The 23,171-nt window shown below is 46.3% G+C and overlaps 2 protein-coding genes and 1 non-coding gene across 3 annotated transcripts; 1 reads left to right on the top strand and 2 right to left on the bottom strand.

Annotated features, from left to right (window-relative positions):
• The first annotated feature begins 135 nt into the window (after positions 1-135).
• Positions 136-222, top strand: CLUP02_tRNA188. The gene has a single exon. It is a non-coding gene; the product is annotated as a tRNA-Glu (tRNA).
• Positions 223-1,799: 1,577 nt separating this feature from the next.
• CLUP02_10321 (uncharacterized protein) lies at positions 1,800-4,046 on the bottom strand (the record flags this gene model as incomplete). The annotated part of the gene is made up of 1 exon (XM_049289297.1): positions 1,800-4,046. The coding sequence occupies one exon, from the start codon at positions 4,044-4,046 to the stop codon at positions 1,800-1,802; it is 2,247 nt and encodes a 748-aa protein (XP_049146442.1).
• A 787-nt stretch (positions 4,047-4,833) lies between these two features.
• CLUP02_10320 (chitin synthase) lies at positions 4,834-13,731 on the bottom strand (the record flags this gene model as incomplete). The annotated part of the gene is made up of 29 exons (XM_049289296.1): positions 4,834-4,945; positions 4,986-5,096; positions 5,164-5,223; positions 5,364-5,387; positions 5,456-6,123; positions 6,191-6,469; positions 6,533-6,564; positions 6,663-6,973; positions 7,038-7,174; positions 7,286-7,334; positions 7,405-7,487; positions 7,553-7,655; positions 7,720-7,964; positions 8,050-8,190; positions 8,254-8,543; positions 8,608-8,695; positions 8,749-9,004; positions 9,084-9,202; positions 9,277-9,300; positions 9,495-9,698; positions 9,761-9,829; positions 9,886-12,411; positions 12,481-12,566; positions 12,743-13,113; positions 13,173-13,242; positions 13,332-13,390; positions 13,449-13,466; positions 13,554-13,667; positions 13,709-13,731. 29 exons carry the CDS (start codon positions 13,729-13,731, stop codon positions 4,834-4,836), a joined length of 6,672 nt encoding a protein of 2,223 aa, XP_049146441.1.
• Between the last annotated feature and the right edge of the window lie 9,440 nt (positions 13,732-23,171).

The following is a 23,171-nucleotide window of genomic DNA, read 5'->3' as shown; positions in this document are numbered from 1 at the left end:
TGTTGTCCAAATTATTCAAGTATCTTAGGACAGGAATACCATGTACTGGCGGAGGGAAACTGCAGTTTACATCGTGGGCGGTGGTGGAGCCGCTAACATACTTATTCGAGTTTTTCTGCGAAAAAGACATCCACATCCGATATGGTGTAGTGGCCAACATGATGCCCTCTCATCTCTGTGAGAGGTTAGGCATAGCCCCGAGTTCGATTCTCGGTTTCGGAATCTTTTACTTTTGGCGCTCATTCCTCTGTACACGATGGTTTCAGATTATTAAATTAGCATTCAAATGGGTGCACGAAGTGCATTCCCGCCTCATGAACTTCCTTTTCTGCGTCTGACCGACTGCGTATCATGAATAAGGCCGGCCATCATCATATCAAAAAGACAGACAGGTGTGTCGTAGGCGTGCAAACATGTCTATGAACTAACATTGCGATTCACAGTCAGTCATTATTAGTACAGTTGCTTTCTATTGAAGCCAGATGTTTGATATCAAGACTTCGGGATGCCTTTCCACAGCCTGCACGTGTATACTTATTCCAGATCAACGTCAAGAACCTCCCTCACCTGGTGTTCGGATCGGCTTGTATTTACCAGGGAAACAGATCGGCAGACGGGATCTCGCAATGGGCGTTGTCCCCATTGTAGAAACTTCGCCATCTCACATGAAAAGATAGATGGAGGGCACACACACACACACACACACACACTCACACACACACAAGCATCCATTCATCCATCTTTCGTGCACAGTTTCCAATTTCCGCCTAACTACGTCCTCAAGAAGCTAACCACCACCATCTCCACCTCATCCCGCGACAATAACACTATCGATCGGATCTCCAGACGCCAACCATCCATCCCATGGCAGGATCTCCAAATCGTTCGTCATCCCATGAGCTCGCAGACCACCTCAGCAGTCCCATCTTTCCCGAAAAAAAAGAGACGGCACCGTCATGCGGACTTCACGTATCCATAACAAAACATACAAGACAGATACACACAGCACCGCCGCCGCGAGGCACCAGGCCCGAGAGATTAGACAATAGCCAGAAAAGGCGTACTTGTAGTTCGCCTTGCATCCACACTCAGACTCACATCCTCATCTGCCCACACCACCCCCAATACGCAATACATAACATGTACACACACACACACGAGAGATAGAGAGGGAGAAAAGTTGAATATGTGCAATAAAAAAACTGAACATTACCAATTCAAAGAGTTATGGTAGAAGAAAGGGTGTTGGGTTCCAGAACGTGGAGTTTAACTCGTCCAACAGGTATGGTCAAAACTCCAACACGAAAAAGGGGGAGGGGGAGTGTAACGGTCGTCGCCCATTAAACAACAACAAGAACGTCTCCGACCAAGATTAACAAAAACGCCACCGCCTCTCGTTTCGTGTCCCTTTTTTCCCTTATAGTCATTTCAGTGTCATTTTAGGGGAGTTGGAACAAATAAACAAAAGCCCTGTTATCCATAAGCATGGAAATAACCAAAGCAAAAAAGCCCGGAAAGACAGGATCCCGTAGACGCCAGTTCGTTACGTCAATGCTCTTCGTCTTCTTCCTCTGCTTCTTCTCTCCTTGCTTCCCCCTCATCATCTTCACTCCACTCAGACAGTTGCTGTCTTTTACTCTCCATCCACCACTGTAATGCTTTGTTCCGTTCATCGTTTGGTTTCGTTCGTTTCGTGGGTAAATTTAGAAATTAAGAAAAGAAAATAGAAGAAAAGGTAGGTATGGTATTACCAACCAATTCAAAAGGAGGCCGTTTGTTCATCAAGACGACTGGGTCTTCTAGTCCCCGCGTCCGCGATAGTTACCCATTTTCTCGATCGAGCTCATGATGCCGCTCCGGGGCCCGAACTCACTCATCGGCCTGGGTCTCGGAAGGCCCTTGGTGGCGGGACCAGCGCTACCGTTACGCTCGTGAAGGGAGCCACGCGCGGCAATGGATCCGGGCGCCTTAAGGCCCGAGCTGCGGCCGATGCTGCTGCGGAAGTTGTTCTCCGTGTGGCTTCTAACCGGGGGACCGGGTGTCCGCGAGGCAACAAGTGTCGGCGCGGGCTTGGGCGCCGGGGTTGGCGGAGGAGGCGCGGCGTTCTGGATCGCCATCATCTCTTCGGCGAGCTGAACCAGCTCACCCTTCTCGACGCGCTCCTGGGCGAGGAGGTCGCGAAGCTCCGAGTTGTCTCTCTTGACCGACATGACGACGGCCTCAAGCCTGTGGACGTCGGCGCTGAGCTCCTTGATGTGGGCTGAGTCGCGGACGGCTTGGGCTTTGAACTCCTCTTCGGCGGCGACCTGAGCGGGATCGACGCGAGTGATGGTGCTGTCTCGGCGGATCTTGTCGTTCTCCTCGGTGAGCTCCTCAATCTTGACCTCCAGCTCGCGCACCTTCTTCTCCCAGCGGGTCTCGTAGCTCTTCTTGAGCGCCGCAACCTTGGTCTCGTGCTTGCCCTTGTAGAGAGCGTGCAGCTCGCGGGCCACGCGCTCCACCGCAATCTCAACCTCCTTGGAGGTCGCGGCCGCACCGCCCCTGGGCGAGGAGGGCTTGTCGTCAGTGGACTTGCCGGCGCGGAAACTCGCCAGCTTACTCTCGGCCTCCTGAGCCATAGTCTCGGCGGCCTCGCGTCGTCCCTCACTCTCTGCAAGCTTGGATTCGAGCTCCTCGCGCTCCTGCTGCGTGTGGACAATTTCCTCCTTTACGCTCCGGAGGACCTTTTCCATCTCGCGACTGCTCTTCTCCCACATCTCCTTCTCTTCGGCGACCTGCTCTCGCATCGTCCGCTCTTCACGGGCCTGCTCCAAGCTCTCGCCGACTCGTTTTTCCGCATCGCCCACAGCCGTCTTCAGAGAGGTCACCTCCGCCTCCTTGCCCAATAGCGATGCTTTGAGGCTGCTGATTTCGGACAGGAAATTCGACTTTAGACTTTCGAGTTCTCTGGGTGTAATGGTCGGGATGCTGCGGGGAGTAGGCAGGGCGGGAATGTCAAAGTCGAGGAGGTTCGACATTTGGCGGGCCGGAGTGGCATTAGGGTTTGCTCTGGAGGGTGAGGTGTTGCCCCGCCTGGACGGCGATTTGTGCGGGAATCGCTGGCTGGCCGTGAATTCCAACAGATTGGTAGTGTTACCATCAGAGTCCTGTCCCGAATGCCGCCTTGGAGTCTCCTGCTGCTCGTGCACGGTCTCTGGCCTCCCTCGCGGGGTCATGCCGTTGACGCTCGCGTACTTTGTGGGAGACTGACCCAGTTTCGCGAACATGGTCAGATTGGGAACGGCAGAGAAGGTGCTGAATGCACTCATCATCGACTCGTCGGGATTGGCGAGACTGCTCTGGTCCTCGTAGCCCGCGTGGCCCAAGTCGGGGTGGTCTCCGTCACCCTCGCCCGCGCTCATAGTGGTCGTGTCGCCGCCAATGGTCTCGTCATTCTCCAGCTCCGTATCATCGTCCTCGAATATCTGAATAGCGTGCTTCAAGCCCTCGTTGTCGCGCATGGCGTCTTCAAGACTGATTGTGCGTTCGCGAGGCGGAGGAGATACGGTCGGAGGAGAGATGGAGCGTGACGCGGGCTCGACTGACGGGTTGCTGACTCTGATAGGGAAGCGTTTGACGCCGTCAGGCGAGATTACTGTCTTGCGAAGCGGGCTCCGCGCTTGCTTTTCCGTTGTCTCGGAGCCGGCGAGTAGCTTGAGCGGTGAGGGTGCGGTGCCAGACATGACGCGTGAGTGGCGCTGCGGCTTGATTGCCGTCGCCGGCGCAGAGGGCGGCGGCGACGGCGAGGAATCCGAGGGAGAAGGTGGCATGTTCTCCTGGTCTCGGGCGTTGTCGTCTACGGAGTTCGAAGAGGTGATTGTGGTGTTGGTTGTGGTTGTGGTGGTGGAGGAGCTGTCGCTGCCGCTCTCATTACCGCCGCTCGTGGTTGTCTCAGTGCGGGAGTGGACCACTTCGCAGTGCTCAAAGAAACCGCGGCTTGTTGCCTCTTCAGTCAGGGTCGTTGCAGTGTTCAGTCTTGATTCGTTTGTCGGTGACAACGGCGTCATTGTGCGCGAACCCAAAAAAGCTAGAAGAGGTTTCGTTTGGTTTGCAAGTGTTGGAAGCGCGAAAACTAAGGTGAGGTAAATCGTCAATTGATTGATATTTCGATAGGATGTCTAGCAAAACCCCATTTTGGGCTCGCTTGTGAGATGAAGGGGGTGCGAAGGGGCCCAGGCTTGTTTGCTGTTGACAGAGCAACGACTACCGAGAGAATGCACAGACAAAGGGGGTTGGTGGGGCTCAGGGTCGCTACAGCAAATTCGCACACCGAGGCTCTTCACCGACGTCACCGATAGCGCGGAAGGTGAGGTTGGCCTCTATTCTCGAATCGCCTTCTCTTAAAGACTCACGCAGGTTATTGAGGTGAAGCTTGTAGCAACTCCAAGGATCCTAATATAACACCCAAAATCGATTCAGCTATGACCCTCTCCAGCTAGACCTCATAAGTTGCAGCGACCTAGCTCCGACATTTCACGTCAGGCTTTCAGAGTTTCGGAAGGGCACTGCCTGTGCGATGGAGGAAACTGATCAGATGGGACGCATGTGAAAGTGCAGCAGTACAGCGACGGTCTAGATAAAATTAATTAACTGGGCAAGATAGACAACAATATTTATACGTGTAAATCCGTTCCTTCATATCTCAGCAAGGGTAGTGCTCGTCTTGCGCGACTGAACGCGCCGCTAGCTAGAGCACAGTGACCACGTCATTTCCCACCACGAATTGAAAAAGGGGAAATTGATTTTTTCCGTGCAGCAAACTCCCGGGCACATCTAGTTGACCAGAATCTACTGTTACCGAGCGTGCTCGAACTTGACCGAGCATCGGAGGCTGTACTTCTGAAGTCCTGACCGTGGACTCAACATCGCCATGAAACTTGCGGCCGCATGCAACACCACACCGCCGCTGCATTGTCAGCAAATGTCCCCAAAGTCAAAAACACTACCGCGGACGTGGGGGTGCCAATTTGGTCTCGGTCCAGCAGCAGTTAGCGCAATCTGTGTAAAGTATCAACGGGCCTGACGAGTCAGTCTTGGGTCCCTGCATAACCCGACATCTCCGGGAACAGGCACAGACATTTGCACAATCACCAATTGACGTAAAAAAGACGAGATGATTGAAACATTGTGTTCATGGACAGCAAAAGAAATGGTATTGAAGGATCCCAAAAGTCAAGATGCAAACTTTTGAACCAGGCCCAGATCCCCTAGAATCCGGTCATATAAAGTACAAAAGTCCCCCGTCCCCGGCACAGTGGTTAAGAAATGGCCATTCCGAGTAAAATTTTTATCTTCTCCCAAAGCAAAAACGCCGAACCGCTTACTTCTGGTTCTCGGGACGCAGAGAGCTGTAGAAAAGATAGATGTTAGCCAGTGATCATCAATGTGTATAAAATCGAGTGTTGTCAAAACGTACCGGACGGCTCTGCCGGCTCTCCAGATCTCAAGGTTGCGGATCTCCTCCATCTCAGCCTCGAACTTCTGGCGGTAGTCCTTCTGGGAGTTGTACTCCAGAGAGCGTTTGGTCTCGGAGCCATCCTTGACGGCGTCGTACAGGCTGTTGAAGACGGGCTTGAGGGCGTCCTTGAACTTGGGGGACCAGTCGATGGCACCGCGGCGGGCGGTGGTGGAGCAGGCCTCGTACATCCAGTCCATGCCGTTGGCACCGATCAGGGGGTACAGGGACTGGGTGGCCTCCTCGACAGTCTCGTTGAAAGCCTCGGAGGGGGAGTGGCCGCGCTCACGGAGAACCTCGTACTGGGCGAGGAACATGCCGTGGATACCTCCCATGAGGCAGCCACGCTCACCGTACAGGTCGGAGTAGACCTCCTTCTCGAAGGTGGTCTCGTAGAGGTAGCCGGAGCCGATGGCGACACCGAGAGCCTGGGCCTTCTCCTTGGCCTTGCCAGTGACGTCCTGGAAGACGGCGAAGGAAGAGTTGATACCACGGCCCTCACGGAAGAGGGAGCGGACGGTGCGGCCAGAGCCCTTGGGGGCGACGAGGATGACGTCAATGTCCTTGGGGACGTCGACGTGGGTGACGTCCTTGAAGACGGGGGAGAAGCCGTGGGAGAAGTAGAGGGTCTGTATTCAATGTCAGCTTTGAGGCCCCAATTGAGCTGTTTGCTCAATTGTGTGAGAAATGACGCACCTTGCCCTTGACGAGCTGGGGCTTGATGGCGGGCCAGGTCTCGGACTGGGCGGCGTCGGAGAGAAGGTTCATGACGATGGTACCGCGGGAGATGGCCTCATCGACATCGAAGAGGTTCTTGCCGGGAACCCAGCCGTCCTGCTGGGCGTCCTTCCAGGACTGGCCGTTCTTGCGGACACCGACGATGACGTTGAGGCCGTTGTCACGGAGGTTAAGACCCTGGCCGTGACCCTGGGAGCCGTAGCCGATGAGGGCGAGGGTGTCGTCCTTGAAGTACTCCTACAAACGATTGTCAGTTCCAATTGACTCCCTTCCGAGCCCTCATGATTGTTTGTGACTCACAAGAAGCTTCTCCTGGGGCCAGTCGGCACGCTCTGTAGCATCAACGTCAGCAAATCTCTCCCTCTGACTTCCCTGGCGAGTCATTCGCAACGAGGCAAAAAGACTCGTCAGCTCTGGTCGGTTTCCTTACCGTAGACGTCCTCCTTGTGGCCGGCGAAGTCCATGGTCTTGACACCGCGAGCCTGCTGCTGAGCAGGAGCGACGAAAGCCTTGTTGACCTGGGCAGAGGCGCGGACGAGCTGGCGGGCAGCAACGAAGGTGCGCTGCTGAGTAGCAGGCTTGGCCGCCAATTGGCGGGCCATTGGCGAACGAAGCGCCTTGGAGAAGCTGCGGGAGGCCATTCTGACTGTGTGTTGGGGGAGGAGGGAGTGGAGAGGGTATCCGTACAAGTCAATTGTAAGGAAGAAGAAGGAAGATATGGATGAAGAAAACAGAGTTTCACTGATGAGAAAAAGGCGTTTGGAATTGGGAAATTTTTTACTGGCGTAGAGACGGGCGAGCTGACCCCCGACTTCGGCCCAGCTTGGTCGTTGGTGGGTTAGCCTGCTGCGTCGTCCTGCTGCTGGCCTGTGCCAATGGTGGGGAAGATGTCTGGAAGCGTCCGGGGTTCGGTAGGGGGTCCTCCAAGTGGGAGAGCGGGTACTGGGGACTTTGGAGAAGGCAGGGACTTTGCTGGACCGGGCGGGTAGCCTCTACTTGGTCCGGTTCTCATTTGACAGCGGCCTTACCTAAGAACCTCGGGGAGCAATCAACGTTATTGCCGGCGAGGCGGGTGCTGTGGAGCAGGGGAGAGCCAACCACACTGACATCGTAGCCCAGTGGCCAGACAGGAGTCACACCAGATGGGCCGCAGGCGGAATCTCACCGACTACTGGGCGCCGGCTACGGCCGTTGACCTATGCCTTCGGCCTCTCTCTGCAGCTACAGCTGTTGACCGGTCGCCGGCGCTGAGCTGCTGTGACTCCTCTCTTGATGAGCTCTGACTCTTCTTTTCAACTTTCTTGTATGGAGTACGGATACCATTATGGGGGAGTCAATCGGCCCGGTGATTGGCTTCAATTCTCCATGTTTGCTTCTTCTCCTGCCGTGACACGGCAACGCTGTTTGCATTCCAGCTATGCTTCTACCACCTCTCGAAACTCATCATTTCTTCCCGCTAGTCACCACATTTTCGTCTTCAGTCTGACTTCCGCCTTCCACGGCGCATCAACGAACCCTTCTGTGCTGCGCCCTCGCTAGTGCTATCTCTAAACTGGGCTTGATGTCTTGCCAGAACCTTGACCTGTTGTAATTTGTAATCTTGTCTCCCCAAACGCCTGACGACGATGCTTGCTTTTGATGCCCACCGACCCTTCAGATGTGCATTCCACCCTTCCGCGAACCAGCAGCCTGTCCGTCCGTCTCTGGTATCAAATTCGGGCTGGCCTCTTGTCTCGCCAAAGGGTCATGTCGTTAGAGAAAAGTCTAGCAGCGAGATGGACGCTATCTCCTTGCCGTTGCAGATCTTATTTCAACACACGGTCGTAGCTCTGCCCTTGGACAGTGCCACCGCCCATCGCGGTCCGGACATTGCGCTTGAAACCCTCGCGGTTGAGTCTTAGATCATCGGCAGCCTCCTTGTTCAGAGGGTCAGAGGCATTCGGTTCGAGAAACAGGAACTACGAAAAGAGGTCTGTTAGTTGGTGCCCACCCAGAATCGTGCGTTCTGCTCGTCAACATACTTGGAGTCCGACAATGACCGCGTTCAAGTTGAGAACGGGCTTCCAGTCTTCGCGCAGAATGTTCAGGCAAACCTTGCCCTCCAGATCGATATTAGGGTGGTAGATCTTCTCCTTGCATCGGACTTTTGGCGGCTCGTGAGGGAAGTTTTGGTTGATGTCGAATGTGAAGGTGAATCGTCCGGTCCGGTACATGCCCTCATCGGGCTCGATCGTAAGCGTGAAGTGGAGAATGTCGTCAGCGTCAGGGAAGTCGGTCTTCATTGTTGATCCGAGAGATAGTTCCGAGAGATCTGGAAGCGAGCGTGAGCAACGAGATCACGATTTTCTTTCCTTGGCTGGCTGAGGGGTTCAGACCTTTCTGCACTCGAAGTTGCGCGGCAGTCACCTTTTTCTTCTTGCCACCCGCAGCGTCGGCATTTTCAGCCTTCTGCTGCTCCTTCTTCTGTAAGAGGCGTTAGTGGTCCCCTTAACCGAGAGGTTCCGGTGGTCACATACCATAGACCAAATCTTTAGCATCTTGTCCGATCTCTGGCGGGGTGTCTGGTGGGAGGAGTTGGTGGGGCGCTCTGTGAGAAGGGTGAGACGGGGAACGAGGGCACGCACACGACCTGGGTGGAAGATGGTGTTTTCCTGAATCAGTGGTGTTTGCGCGGTAACCAAGCAGTTGAACAACAAGTTAAGTATAAGGTAATCGTCTCTGTCCGGAGTCTTGCGGTCTTGGGACGGGAAGGTGCCTGGAGGAGCGGACCGACTGGGCACCAGTCAATGCGGTCACTTGTTGGTTACGATAAGATAGGGTGGGTGTATTATTTACCCGGAGATCTACCGACCTAGAACCACTCTTGTCAGCTTGCCTCAGACCCCGGTCGTTGAACAACATTGAACAACAGCAATCTGAATAAATGAAGAAATGCAAAGAAAGCCATGAAAGGACGCAAGCACGCTGGAGCTAGGGTGCTCAAAGGTCGTCGGTTTGTCAGCGTCCATGTATCATGGTCGGCCAATACCCGCGCGCTTTCATACAGCCGCCAAGTTGGCCGGAAGCTTCTATTTTACCTCTCGATTGCATGCAATAAGTCTTTGAAATCAGATGCGTTCAAAATTGATCACTAGTCTCCGAAGATCCGTCCATATGGATTGAGGAATCATATTTAAAATCATTGTCATTGTCTGATACTAAGCGTAAGGTATTGTATCCATGTAAAACGCCATGAATGCTGCTTAATCGAAACTACTTTTACTGAGCTTCCGCCCACTTCATCAAGAATCTGCCGAGTCCCGTGTCCTTTATTACTCAACACATGCCCAGAATGAAAAACACCAGCGGATTCGTAGCAATGAGCCAAAGCTGGCAAGAGTACAGTCTTCCCTCTGATACACATCCAACACGCGTCGAGAGGTTCGGCGCCTGTTTGGACAATCTCCTCTGTTTGTCTGTTTACCGTCTGGCAAAGCAGCACATGATACCGGTCCTGCCCAAGAACCACAGGAATCCGAAGAAACGGACAAGTGACAAGACGGCAGTAGAGTACAGCAAGAAGCTGAAGTAAGAAGCAGTACGTGCTGATGCAGTTTTCTAGAAATGAGAGTTAGTATGATAATGGACTCGTATTTCGGGACCTTTGAACTTACGCCAATGCCGAACGAGTTGAAGTTATCACTCGTAATGACGATGATAAGGAAGGTGTTGGAGAAGAGCCAAGACACAACCAGACCGGTACGGAAAGACTTGTACGAGTCTTCGATGTCCGGCTTCTCGTTCTCTGGAGTTTCCTTGAAAGGCTCCAGCGCACGCTTGACCGTCGATTCGAATTGACTGTCGATATCCTCTTGCGGCTTGTCGATTTCTTCTACCACAGCTTCATCCTTCTCGCCCTTGCTGACGTGTGCAGAAGGTAGAGCCTCGGTACTGTCTGAACCCTTTGTACCCCAAGACACATCGTGCCAGTTGTTGAAGGCGTAGACCATGAGAATGTTGATGTAGGTCGACATGAGCACCAGGTAGTGAGGGAAAGAGGTAAACATGTGCCAGGGGTCGAGGTACATGAAGGAAGCGATGAAGTTTAGACCGTAGATAGTGACCAAGGCGACGAGAATGACACCGGCAGCGTTCGTGCCTCCGAAGAAACTAGCAACGAAATCCTCACCGGAGTCGAGACTGATCTGCTCGCCAATAGGTTTCTGGAAGGCCTGGACAACCAAGTACATCGAAAGGACCAGGATGTAGGATTGAATGAGACCGAAGACGACGAAAGAGGCGATGTAGGTGTACTTAGAACCCTTGGGTCTGTTGCCCAAAGCCAAGATGAACTGCAGAATAACGAAGGCCAGGTAGAGGTACTTAAGAAGGGCGTTAACGATAGGAGTGGCGGTGTCTCCGAAGGGCCAACCGCTGCGGGCCACATCGGGGTCGTCGGAGGTGACGGCAGTACCGACAAGATCCATGATGACCGTCGTAGTCAGGTAGTAGGAACCCAAACTGAACCATGTGAACATAACCTGGAGGATGTTGTAGATGAGCTGGACGTGGAAGAAGAACATGCGGATAATGTTGTGGCCGGACTTGTACATGCGACCAAAGTGCATGAGAGAGTACAGAGAGGCAGCGAAGGAACCGTTGAGCCAACGACGACGTTGAGAGATGAACTCGGCAGCGCCCTCGGGAACATCGGTCTCACCCTTGGCGGCCTTGATGTACGACAAGTGCCACTTCTGGCCGGCCTTGGCGACCAGCTCGAAGCAAAGAATACGATCCTCTGCCAAGAACATGTTCTTCTTGAAAATGTTCATTCCGTCGATACCCTTCTTACCAAGGATCTTGGAAAGAGTGTGGTCACCGTGGAAGTACTGCTCCAGCGGGCGACCCATGATCGCGCGGAAGCGGTAGGCGGAGAAAGCACCGGGCAACACGGAGACATATCCAAAAGAGCTCTCGAGAGGCTTATCCAAAATGTTGGAGATCTTGTACTCGAAGTTCTGGACGGCAACCAAGGGGTTGAGCAGCTTCTTGCCGCCTTTGCCCAACATGGCGTGAATCTCACCACAAGCACCACCGAGGTCCTTGTCGTTGTAGAAGCCCTCCCAAAGCGCGAGCAGCGAGCGGGGACTAGGCTTGGTACCAGCATCGATGAGAATGCAGACTTCCGGGTTCAAGATGCGGCCGAAGGCGTTGAAAAGCCATCTGTGAGAGTTGATCTTCTTGCTGTTCTTTTGCTTCAGGCAGAAAATGAACTGCACAGGTGGGAGAGTGGATGGGCCGTCGTCAACGGGGCGGATAAGCTGCTGGTTGGGCGTGACGGACAACTGAGAGGTGTACTCGAAGATGTGAGCGACTGTCTCCTTTCCGTCGACATCCTTCTTCACGACACCATCCTGGTAGATACCAACGGTTGCGAGAACGTCCAACACGGCCTTGTCGGTCTTTTCGATACCGTCGAAAACCAGACAGACGACAATCTTCTGCCAAGCCGGTCCACCCTTGTTCCAGAAGGTAGACTTCTTCAGGTTGACAATGTCGCGAATATTCTGCATGACACCGTGGAGAGTTCTAGAGAGCAACACCTTGTCTTCGTTGTAGTAGGTAATTGCGATGAGGAGCTCGGTGTGTCGGTTATACATTCTCGGGCGCAAATCGTAACCATTCTTGAGGGTGAAGTCGTTGGGGTCGCAAGTGGCGGCGGTGTAGCGCATCTTCATGAACTCTTCGCTGCCGCCCTCAACATCGCGGTACTTTGGCTGGACAGCGTTCTTGATGGCACTGGGGACTGGGTAGTCGATGCTCAGGACGGAGCCCTGAGTAAGCTTGATCTTACGGGTCGCGTAACGCTTCAGACCGCCACCTTGGTTGCCGGGCTGCTGTCTGCGGGTCCAGCTCTCGTCGGCATCCACGGTGGAGGGGGGTCTGTTTCCATAGCCAAAACCACCAGCATCCGAGTCGAGCTCATTACTGTAGCCAGACGCGAAAGCTGTCTCGCCAGGAACTGGTGTCCGAGCTCCGGCACCAGGAGCGTATGATTCTGTGAGACTGTATGCGGAGACTGGACGGCCAGGGGTCTCGCCTGTTCCAAGGTGGCTCTCGTAGGGAGCAGGTGCGTGAGGGTCTCTCAGAAGAGATTGGCCGGCTTCGTCAACTCCCTCATCTTGAGGAGGCAGATGGTACTGGGAAGAAGATCCAGGTTAGCAATGGAGACTGCTTTGTGCGGTGAGCTAATGGGAGGTGAAGCTTACTCCTCTGCCAGATCCAGGCGGAAGGTCCTGCATATTGTGGCCGCCATCGTAATCGTTTTCATGCCCCCCGCGGTAAGCCATGATTGCTAGAGGCGGGTTCAGGAGTAGCTGATGCTGGTATGAATGCGATGAATGATGGGAAAGGTTTTTTTCCACTGCTTCGTTGCGGACAAGATTAGGTAGGGTTGATTATATCGTCAGCCGAGGGACTCGGGCAGAGAGGCCTAGGTAGGGTTGATTGTGTTACGCGATGAGCGCGAACAAAGGCGCTGTAGGTTAGAGAGATGTGCGGCCAAGAAAGCCACAACCCCAGTAACGATTGGTGAAGCGAAGGAGGAAAAAAAAGAGAAGGATGTAAAGATGGATGGAGGGCTGGGGGGCAGGAGGAGTAGAAGGGGAGAGGGTGGTGATGCAGGATGGGGCAGCAAATGGTTAAAAAAGGGTCCTGACGGGCTGGCGGCCTTGCTTGGTGGGAACCAGAAACCTGCAGCTAGGTGAGAGCGAGCGTGGAAGCGCCAGGTGGAGAGGATGGCTGAGGTAGTTAGGATGGATGAGAATAGCTCTAGGATTGGCCCGACTGGGCTGAGGTGGGCGAAGATGAGGATGGGGACTCGGCAGCGAGCAGACAGTTTCCTTTCCGTTGCTGCAGCAGTACGGGCAGAGAGGGAGAAGGAGACCAAATTCAAGGACACAAGGTACATGGAGATGGTGCGGCATGAGAAAAGGAGAAGTCACTTCTGCATCCCTCCCCAGCCTGTTTCCCTGAGACGAGGTACAAACGAGGAGATGAGACTTGTTGCTGCTTTCCTCCTTCCCGGCTATGAATATTCGTACCTACCTACCTACCTCACCTGCCTTGGCTACGTATGTTGTGTTGTACCGAACAGGTACTGTCGTTCGTTCCTTCTTTCTTGCTGCACCTTGAGCCAAGGCACGGTAGACACAGAAAACCAAGGTACCTTACCTACCCTGGGCTGCCCCATAGTCTGCAGCAAAGTGAAGGAATGGTACCTCGCGTCACTGTCTCTTTTTTTTTTCTGGTCCCCTTTCATTAGCTTGCTCCATATTCTCACCTTATGTCAACAGACTGGGGAAGCTGTGGCTTAGCGCTGCTTAGCCCAGGCATCGCGTTTTTGCACGATGAATAACTGAATAACACAACCTGAGCAAAGGCACCAGCACTAGCACTAGTATAGCATTATCACCCCGTCTCCCGGAGTCGGCATACCCATGGATATCCAAGGGGCCCATTGACGCAAGCAAGACCTCTCCTTGATACGGATCGAAGGGCACTCCTTATTGTCTGCTCCGTATGCAGCACATCCGTCACTTAACCTCAGCCAGGGTTGGAAAAAATACTACTAGTATTTATTATTAGTCTAGTCTAGTACTAGTAAGTCTAGTATTAGTCCACCCTTGAAAATACTAGACTAGTATTAGTATACTAATAGTATACTAATTAGTACAAAATATACTATTTATAGTAATTTTATTACTATTTTTTAGAAATTTCAATATTAGTTTTATATAAGAGATTAGGCTATGAGTACTTAACTAGCGAGGCTATAATATAGGTATAGGTATATTATAAGACTAAAGCTTATAGAGTCCTTCGTAAGGGCTCTGCTTTTTAGAAAGTTCTTTTATAATAAGATCCGTATACCGGTTACTAAGTTATCGGCGTCCTGTTACCGGCCGCATCCTAAATCTATTATAATTACTCCCCCCTTACGTAATTTTAGTCCCTAAAGTTATTACGTAATATCTTCTTTTAACGCTAATAATAAAGCTATTAACGTCGTTATTCGTAATAGATTCCGTAAGGCGTTAATAATATCCTTTCTTACCTAGGAATAAGGTATTGCTCCTATCTCCTTATTTAACGGATGCCTTATTATTATTATTTAGTAATAGCGCGCTGACTAGTTACTAAGTTAGTAATATATATTCGTAGTAAAGTATTCCGACCGTCGTAATATATAAGAGCCCGCCCAACCTCGCGGTTATTATTATTACTAAGCTATTAATTATAATAAAAGATTTTTCGTCCGTTATTAGTTACGTATTTACTTTTTCTTCCCTCCTTCTATTCGGCGACCGTTTTACGAATTTTTTCCTATATAACTATACTTTTCTTCTTACGATATTCTAATTCCGTATCGTTTCTTAATTATAACTCTCTTACTATACTATCGCTAAGTATCCGCCGAAATATCTACTATTTTGCACATCTAGAATATATTTAATATAGAATATAATCCTAAAAAGGGCTTCTGCGGTTTCTATAATAGTACTCTCTATATACGCTACTTAGCTAGTCTATATTATAATATTAACGAGCTTATTTATATCGCCGGCGCTTACGTCGCTAAGTATATTATTTATTAGATTAATAAAAAGAAGTATTCTATTATAAGTCGTCGAGTCCTCGCTAATCCGTTACTAAAATATTAGCTAACGATATCTCTTAGGTTCCCGAGGAGCTATATAGCGCCGCCTAGTTTACTTAGAATACCCTTATAGAGTTTTATAATACTAAGGAGTAGGGTAGCCTTAACTCCCGTAAGCGCGGCCGCGTTCTTTATATTTTTAGCTATATTATTAGCGCATAAGAAAAAGTAGCCGCTTATATCGCTAACCCGTTAATAAGTAATAAGGTAAAAAAGGTCTATTTTAAATAAGCTACTTTTTAAGAGCTCGCTACTAACCGCGAGTATCTAAACTTATTAATCTCGATTATAATAAGTCGTTAGCGATCGTTTAGCAAATTTTCTTCTTACTAACTTAGATTTCTTTTCTTAGGCTAGTATCCTTAATATTAATAATAAGACTAAGATTATTTTCTGCCTTAATTACCTCTAGCCGGCTTACTTTTATAACAATAGCCGTGCGACCGCTTTATAAAATAACCTCGACGCTTTAGCTTAGTACTATAAGGAGACTCTTAAGGGCGTTATTATTATGCATATTTAGGAGTTTCCTACTTTCCCTACTTTTCGTAAACGCGTTACTAAGTTCTTAGTAAATAAAGTACTTACTTATACCGTTACTATATATAGCGCTACCCCTATTTCCTATAGTCCCAAGACTCGGACTCTTATTAAAAAGCGTACTCTTATTACTAACTATATTCCTAATAGTAACGACGAGCGGGACGACTTTAGGTTTAAGTTTAATAAGTCCTAGTACGAGGATACCGAATCTAAAGAGCTTAGTAGCGACTTAGAGAATTCTTTTTCTTAGCGTTATAATAAGCGCCGCTACTTTAATATTAATAACTTACCGACCCCTACCCGCGACGCTCTTTTTAGTATAGACGAGGGTGCCCTAGCCCTTAGTCGTATTATTTTAGATTTTAATAAAGCTAGTATTGCGCTCCTCTCGCTCTAAGTAAAGGCTTTGCGATAGCTTAACGAGGCTATTACTTATATTAAAGTTAAAGCCGCGGGTCGTAATAAGTAGTTTAACATTATTAGGTTCTTTACGAATATTAATATTATTAAGGTCCCCTAGCTCGACTAGGACTACGAGAGCGTTACCTCGGATAACGTCCCCCGTCCCCGACCCGTCGCTAATAATAATAGTATTATGGCCCCTATTTTACCTCTTACTCCGCCTCTTATTATAGCTCCCGTTATACCTCTTATTATAGCTCCCGTTATGCTTCCTATTATAGCTCCCGTTATGCCTCTTATTATAGCTTTTAATAATAACTAGGTAGCGAACGCTCTACGAACCGCTATTATTAATATATATAATACTCTACGCAACTTTAACTACCTCCCTCTTACTCGTCGTAGTATTAATAAGGTTAACGGCCTTATTCTAAGTAATTAGCCGAGTACGCGCACGAAGCCTCCCTACTTCTTACCTATCGAGCGGACTACTATTACCGATTATTAAGTTTTAGAGGTATACGCTAGAGCTACTACTATTATTATTAATATTACGTAGGTTGCTCCCCCTACGTAGTTAGATCTTAGCAATCTCTTAGTAACGTATTACCGAGGGCTATAATATTATATCTTTTTTTTAAGGATTGCGCTAGCTAGATAAAAAGGGTTCTATAATATATTATTAACTAACTTATCTTTAGTAACCTTTCGCTACGAACTTAACGTTTATTATCCTATTTTATATATGCCCTTTTTTTATAACGTTCGAATCTATTAACTACTTCCGCTACCCCTTTAAGATACTTAATAGGCTCTTACGTATTATACTTAGTAAGCTACCTAGCCTATTTAACGAGATATCGTAAGTTTCCTCCCTCGCTTTATATCGTAACGATTTTTTTAACTTCTTAAACGTCTTACTCGTTCTCTAACTTTAAGAGATTCGCTATTTAGTCGCCGACCGTTCGGCAATTTCCCTATAGCTCAAGCTAGGAAACTAAGAAAACATTATATATTCTCTAATACTACTCTAATAGATATACTCGGTAAGCCTATTTCCCTACCCTTTCGGCTATTACTATTTTAATATATCTCGGCGCTAGTTTATTATTCTTAAATCGCATATTCTTTATTAATAAGCCGACGACCTCTTTATAATTAAACTCCTTTAGGGTATATCTTTTATTATAATAAGCTACTTAGCTCTTAGAGGCTTATGCCCACGCTCGCGTAGCTTAGGCCCTAATCTCCCTAATTTTCTAAACCCTTTCCCAAACCCCCTAGACTATAGCCTTATAATTAAGTACATATTTAACGTACTTAGGGTAGTAGCCGTATAGTACTATATACGGGGATACCTTTATAATAAAGTATTAACTATTATTATATATAAACTCAGCCTCCTTTAGCTACGCTACTTACCTATTCAGCGAGCCCTTAGTATAAATCCTTAAATACTTTTTTAATATTTAATAAGTTCGCTCCGTTTAGCCGTCCGTTTATAAATAATACGCGGTAAATAGTCGGTAACGTATCGCCCGTTCCTTAGCGAACTCTTTTTAAAATACGCTTATAAAAAGCTTATTTCTATTTATAATAATACTTTTAAGCATACCGAACTTATATTCAACCTCTTAATATAAAATACTTACTATTTATGCTACGTTAAGTGTTTTAACGGTAAGTAAGAACTTCGCGAACTTTATTATATAATAAATAATAACTACGATATTATTATACTCTACGCTATTATTACGAGCGCTTAGCAATAGCCCCGTAATAAAGTTTATAAATATTTTTTAGAATAGGTATAAGGGTAATAGTAGTAACTATAGCTACTCGTACGGCTTATATCTTAGGGTTATAACTCTTAAATAATACTTATAGTTCTTAACGTATTCTTAAATATCTCGTTAAATATCTTCCTAATAGAACTTCTTTTAGATTAGCTCGAGAGTTTTCGTAGCTCCTATATAACCTACCCTATAGTCGTCGTAGTATTAATAAAGGATCTCTATTTAAAGAGACTCTACTTAAAAAATAACGAGTCTTTTTTTAAAAAATAGTATGCCCTATTTATTAAGCGAATATGCTCTTAGCTCGCTAGCCGTAGCGCGAACTCTTATTAATTATAATATATAAAACTCGTCTTTAGCCTATAGTCCTCTAACGAGCTCCTTAGTCTTTAGCGAGAGACGGGAAGCGAATACCGTTTTACCCCTTATAAGCTCTTTTATAACGGGGCGTAAGATATACTATTCTAATATAATAACCCTAGCTCTATCCGACTCTTTTTTATCCTTACTAAACTATTAACGAGCGTTCGCTAATAACTCTCTTACTTTCTTACTTCGAGTCGTTACGGTAATAACTATTATTATTTTATTAGTACGCCCTATAATACGCTATTAATATTAGGGAGAGGATTCCCCGTCCCTAGAGCTAACTAATATCTAGCCGGGATCGCAAAGGGAGGCTTTAACTACTTAAATATATACTTTAATAGTATTATTTTATCTTTTTAAGCTAATTATCCTTCGCTAGACGTTAGGCAGTAGTTTACTAATAAAACGTAGCTTCTAGGCTAGCGTAAAGAGGACGTCTTTATAAAGTACTTCCCTCTCTATATAGTCTAGCTTTCTAAATAGACCGTCCGCTAGGTTCGTTTTTCCTAGCTAGTATTCTAAGTTAAAGTTAAATACTAATAGTTTATATACCTACCTCGCGAGCCTTCCCTAAAGGTCCCGCACTAGTGCGCCGATTATTCCCTTAAGTACTTAGTAGTCCGTTAGGACTATAAACTTTTATAAAAGGCCCTAGAGGTAGTAAGCTTAGTATTCTAGCCCTTTTATTATAGCGAGTAGTTCTTATTAGCCCGTAGCCTATTACTACTCCGTATCCGTAAGCTTCTATAACTAATAAGTAACGGGTCGCTATTCTTTATTAGCTTATTATAATAAGATTACTACGATAGCTTTAACCGAAGCGTTAGTTTTTACCCGTATAATACGTTATAAGTTTTAGTATATAAGTACGGTTACCGAGGTAAAAGCGACCTTTAGCTAATTAAATACCTCGTCTACTTCCTTAGTTTACTAAAAGTCCCTTATTTACCCCTTTTCTATTTTTAGTAATACTATTATCGGTATAACGATGCCTAAGTATTTAGTAATAAACTTTTAATAGAAGTTATAAAACCCTAGGAATACTTAGATATCCCTAATAGACTCTGGCGCCTTTTAGTTAGCGATCGTTCGCACTCGCGACGAGTTAATCTCGATTCTTTTTAATATAATAATATAACTTAAGAACTCGACCCTCTTTTAATAAAACGAGCACTTTAATAGTTTAGTAAAAAGCCCGTATAAACGCAGACGTCAGAGGACCTTCTTAATATCCTCCGTATACTACTCCTTTATTATTAAATAGATTATTAAATTGTTTATATATACTATATAATAAATATCTAGTAGGTCAGCGAGCGCTCAGTAAATATATACCTAGAACGTCGCGGGTACGTTCGTTAGCCCGAAAAGTATAATAGTATACTTAAAGTAACCGTATTAGCTTTAGAACGCTATTTTCTATCGGTCTTCCTTTTTAATTCGGATACGGTAATAGGCATCCCTAATATCTATTTTTAAGATCTATTTCGCTCCGCGAAGCTTATTTAGGAGCTTACTAATAAGCGGTAGTAAATATCGATTCTTTATAGTTATTTTATTTAGCCCGCGGTAGTTTACGTAGAAGTATAGCGTGCCGTCCTTTTTTAATATAAAGAGGATCGGTACCCTAGCCTCACTAACCAAAGGTATAATACGACCGTTCGCTAGGTTCTTAGTAATATACGCGCGAAGCTTATTAAGTTATTTTTCGCTTAACGAATAAATAGGACTATACGGTAGTTTAGTACCTAGAACTAGGTTAATAGAGTATTCTACCCCGCTATATAACTACGGTCCCTTCGCTAACTACTCGTTAAACGTTTCTATTTCTAATTAAAGTTCTAGTAGTAGACCCCCTCGTAGTTTAGTCTCTATTACCCCCGCGATACTTTTTATAATAGCGATATATAATATATACGCCCTCTCGTAATTCTTAACGATATCGCGAGCTATTACCTCTAGTTCGGTAACCGAAATAGGCTCGTATAACTATATATTCGTCGCTATATTAATACGAATGCCCTCCTAGCCTATTAATAGTCGCGATAGTAAGAGGTTTACTATTCTTTTATTCCTATTAACTGCGGCGAATAGTTACTAAATCTTCCTTAGTTACCTATAGTAGTTAATAAGGAAGAGCGTTAATTAGTAAGCTTTCCCCTAGCCTACGGCTTTACTTTAGAAGTCCTTTAATAAGGGAGCTATAGTAGTAGCCGGGGTTAACCCTAAGTGGGTTACGAGCCTAGTGCTAATAATGTCTATCTTAGAGCATATGTCTATATTAACTTTTACTAGCCTTTTAGTAATACCTCGCAGAACTATTACCCTACCCTTCGTAATTATTCCTATCGGTACCCTCTTAATACTTAGTATAAGCGTATTAAGTATATCGCTTACGCCTACTCGTTTTTTAATAAGTCGACCTCTATAACTCTCGGCTCGGTAGTAACTTATTAAACGGTTATTAACGTTAGCTTCGATTAGGGGTACGTCGGCTTATCGTTACCCCTACTTCTCGACTTATTCTTTTAGTACTTATTAAATATATAGCCTATCTTATTATACGTAAAGTACTTAATATTACTATTATAACGCTTTTATAATAGCTCGGCGCGAGTACTCTTATTATATAGCTTTTACAATATTACTCCCGGCGAGTCCCTAGAGCCTAGCCCCTTAGAGCTCTCCTTACTCTTTTTTTTATAAAAGGGGGATATTTAACGCGGTTATTTTAATAACGGATATAGCCTCTTTTTACCGTCCTTTTATAACTAGTCGCCGCCCTTTTGCCAATTTAATAACTATAGTTTATTAGCTTTATAAGCTATATCGCGTACTCTCTTAATTAAGACCTTATAACGAATTAGATCGTCTTATAGCTAAGATAGTAGTCTAAAAAAGAACTAGTATACTTCTACCTTCGAATTCTCTATATCTTCTATACTTAGGTTATAATAGATTACTAACTACTTAGCGAGGAACTAGGTAGGGGTCTAGCCCTTTTTTAGCCTCTTCGTCCTTAGCTCTTTATAGTATTCCCGTTCCTAAGTCTCGGGGTCTACGTATTATTAGTAAATAAACGCTAAGAAGTCGCCCTAGGAGAGGGGATCCTAGAGGCTTTTCTTATAATTACGCTATTACGTTTATAGCGATAGGGATATTTTAAATAGGGCCTATTCAATATACTATTTTATAATACTTTTTGCGCGAAGCTTATTACTTACTTCTATAGTAATAATCTAGTCTATTACCTAAGTACTTATAAACTCTTTTTTAATCGGTTTATAGTTATAAAAAGGAGGCTTTTTATATTCTTATTAACTTAGACGCATCGCTAGCCGCTCGGTAAGCTATCGGACGAGCTCCTTATATTAACGCCGTTCTTAGTTTCGATTTTTAATTATTATTTTTATTATTTTATAAAAGTAGGTTATTATTAGGCCTATAGGGTTTACTAAACTAGCTATTTTAGTATTACTTACGCCTTCTTATATACCTTAACTTCGTATATTTAGCAATCGGTCGCTAATAAACGCCCTATTTATAACGGATAGGGTCTTCGGGGTATTAATAAAGTAACTAGCCCGTAAGGGTAATCTACCCTAATTATCTTCTTTATCTAGCTCTTTTATAAACGCTAGTATTCGGGTAGGACTCGCCCTATAGTAGGCTCGTTCTCCCGGACGGAATAGGGTTGAGTAGTTAACTCTAAATAGCTATAGCTCGTCGGCGTTAATAGCTCTTTACTAACGGCTAGGTATCGTTTCGTTAACGTTCCGTTCGTTTTCGTAATTTATTATTACCTATACTAATTACTCCGTAAAAGTAGAAGCTTTAGAATTATAAGAGATTAGGCTATAAGTACTTAACTAGCGAGGTTATAATATAAGTATAAGTATATTATAAGACTAAAGCTTATAAAGTCCTTCGTAAAGGCTCTACTTCTTAAAAAGTTCTTTTATAATAAGATCTATATACCGGTCGCTAAGTTATCGGCGTCCTATCGCTAGCCGCATCCCGAATCCATTATATTTTAATTAATTTTAAAAAAATTCTAAAAAATATAATAAAAATTATTTCTCTAGTAAATATAAGTAAAACTATTTAATGAAAAAAATATCCATAATTCAATTTTTGAATTTTTGAAAAATTTAATAAAAAGCTAGAATTTTAAGAATATTCTATTCAAATAATAATATTTAGATTTTTAAAGTTATATAAAGTAAGCTTTTAATACTTTTATTTTAATATATATTAATATCTATAGTTATTTATTAGTTATTAATTTATAAATAATTTTTTTAATATATACTAATTAGTATACTAATACTAGTCTAGTATAGTACTAGTCCAGGCCGTACTAGACTAGCCTAGTATTAGTCCAGGCCATACTAGACTAGACTAGACTAATTTCCAACCCTGACCTCAGCTCGCTTTTCGGAAAGGGCGAGGATATTCTGCCAGCAGCTCCCGATATCCTGCCCCCAAGTGTGGCTACAGCCGCTACACGACCGCCGGTCTCGGGTACACACGTAAGCTGGGCTCTGCGTAGTCAGCATTCGAGTGGGTTGGCCAATCAGAGGCCGTCAATTGACTTGAATTATTTTGGTAAAAAGTACGGCAATCGACGCGTTAGCCCAAGTCGACGATTCCGTCGAATTGGCCTAATTGCCCAGCTGGGCAGCTACCCAGCTGCCCAATTGACTCGCTCGAAAAGCTGGCAGCGGCCTGCCAGCGGTAGTCTATAAACGAGGTTAAGGATTTGTGACGCTTATTTGGGCGGGTTAACTCTGCGAGGCGTTGTTGCTTTTGATCGCGACCGTAAAGCTAGCCTCGTGGGTAGCCTCGTTAAGTACTGCTCTGGCCTTGGGTAGGCTAGAGCGCTGGCCGTAAAGTAGGTAGTCGTACTCTACGTGACCGTATTCGTCGTAATCGACGGTATGCTAGTAGACGAAGGGATCGTCTACTTTGCGATTATTCTCTTCTTGCGGTATATTGACGTTAGGAATAGCTTTAATTAGCGGTAGCGGTAGCGGTAGCGGCAGCGACGGCGAGGTCGACGAAGTGGTGGTTGTAGGTGGGTGGGTAGGTAGGTAGGTAGGTAGGTAAGTGGGTAGGTAAGTGGGTGGGT

This window comes from Colletotrichum lupini, chromosome 5 (assembly GCF_023278565.1).
Source record: "Colletotrichum lupini chromosome 5, complete sequence".
NCBI classification, from domain to species: domain Eukaryota; kingdom Fungi; phylum Ascomycota; class Sordariomycetes; order Glomerellales; family Glomerellaceae; genus Colletotrichum; species Colletotrichum lupini.
The sequence above is the reverse complement of the archived record's forward strand: the minus strand, read 5'-3'. Positions and strand labels throughout refer to the sequence as shown.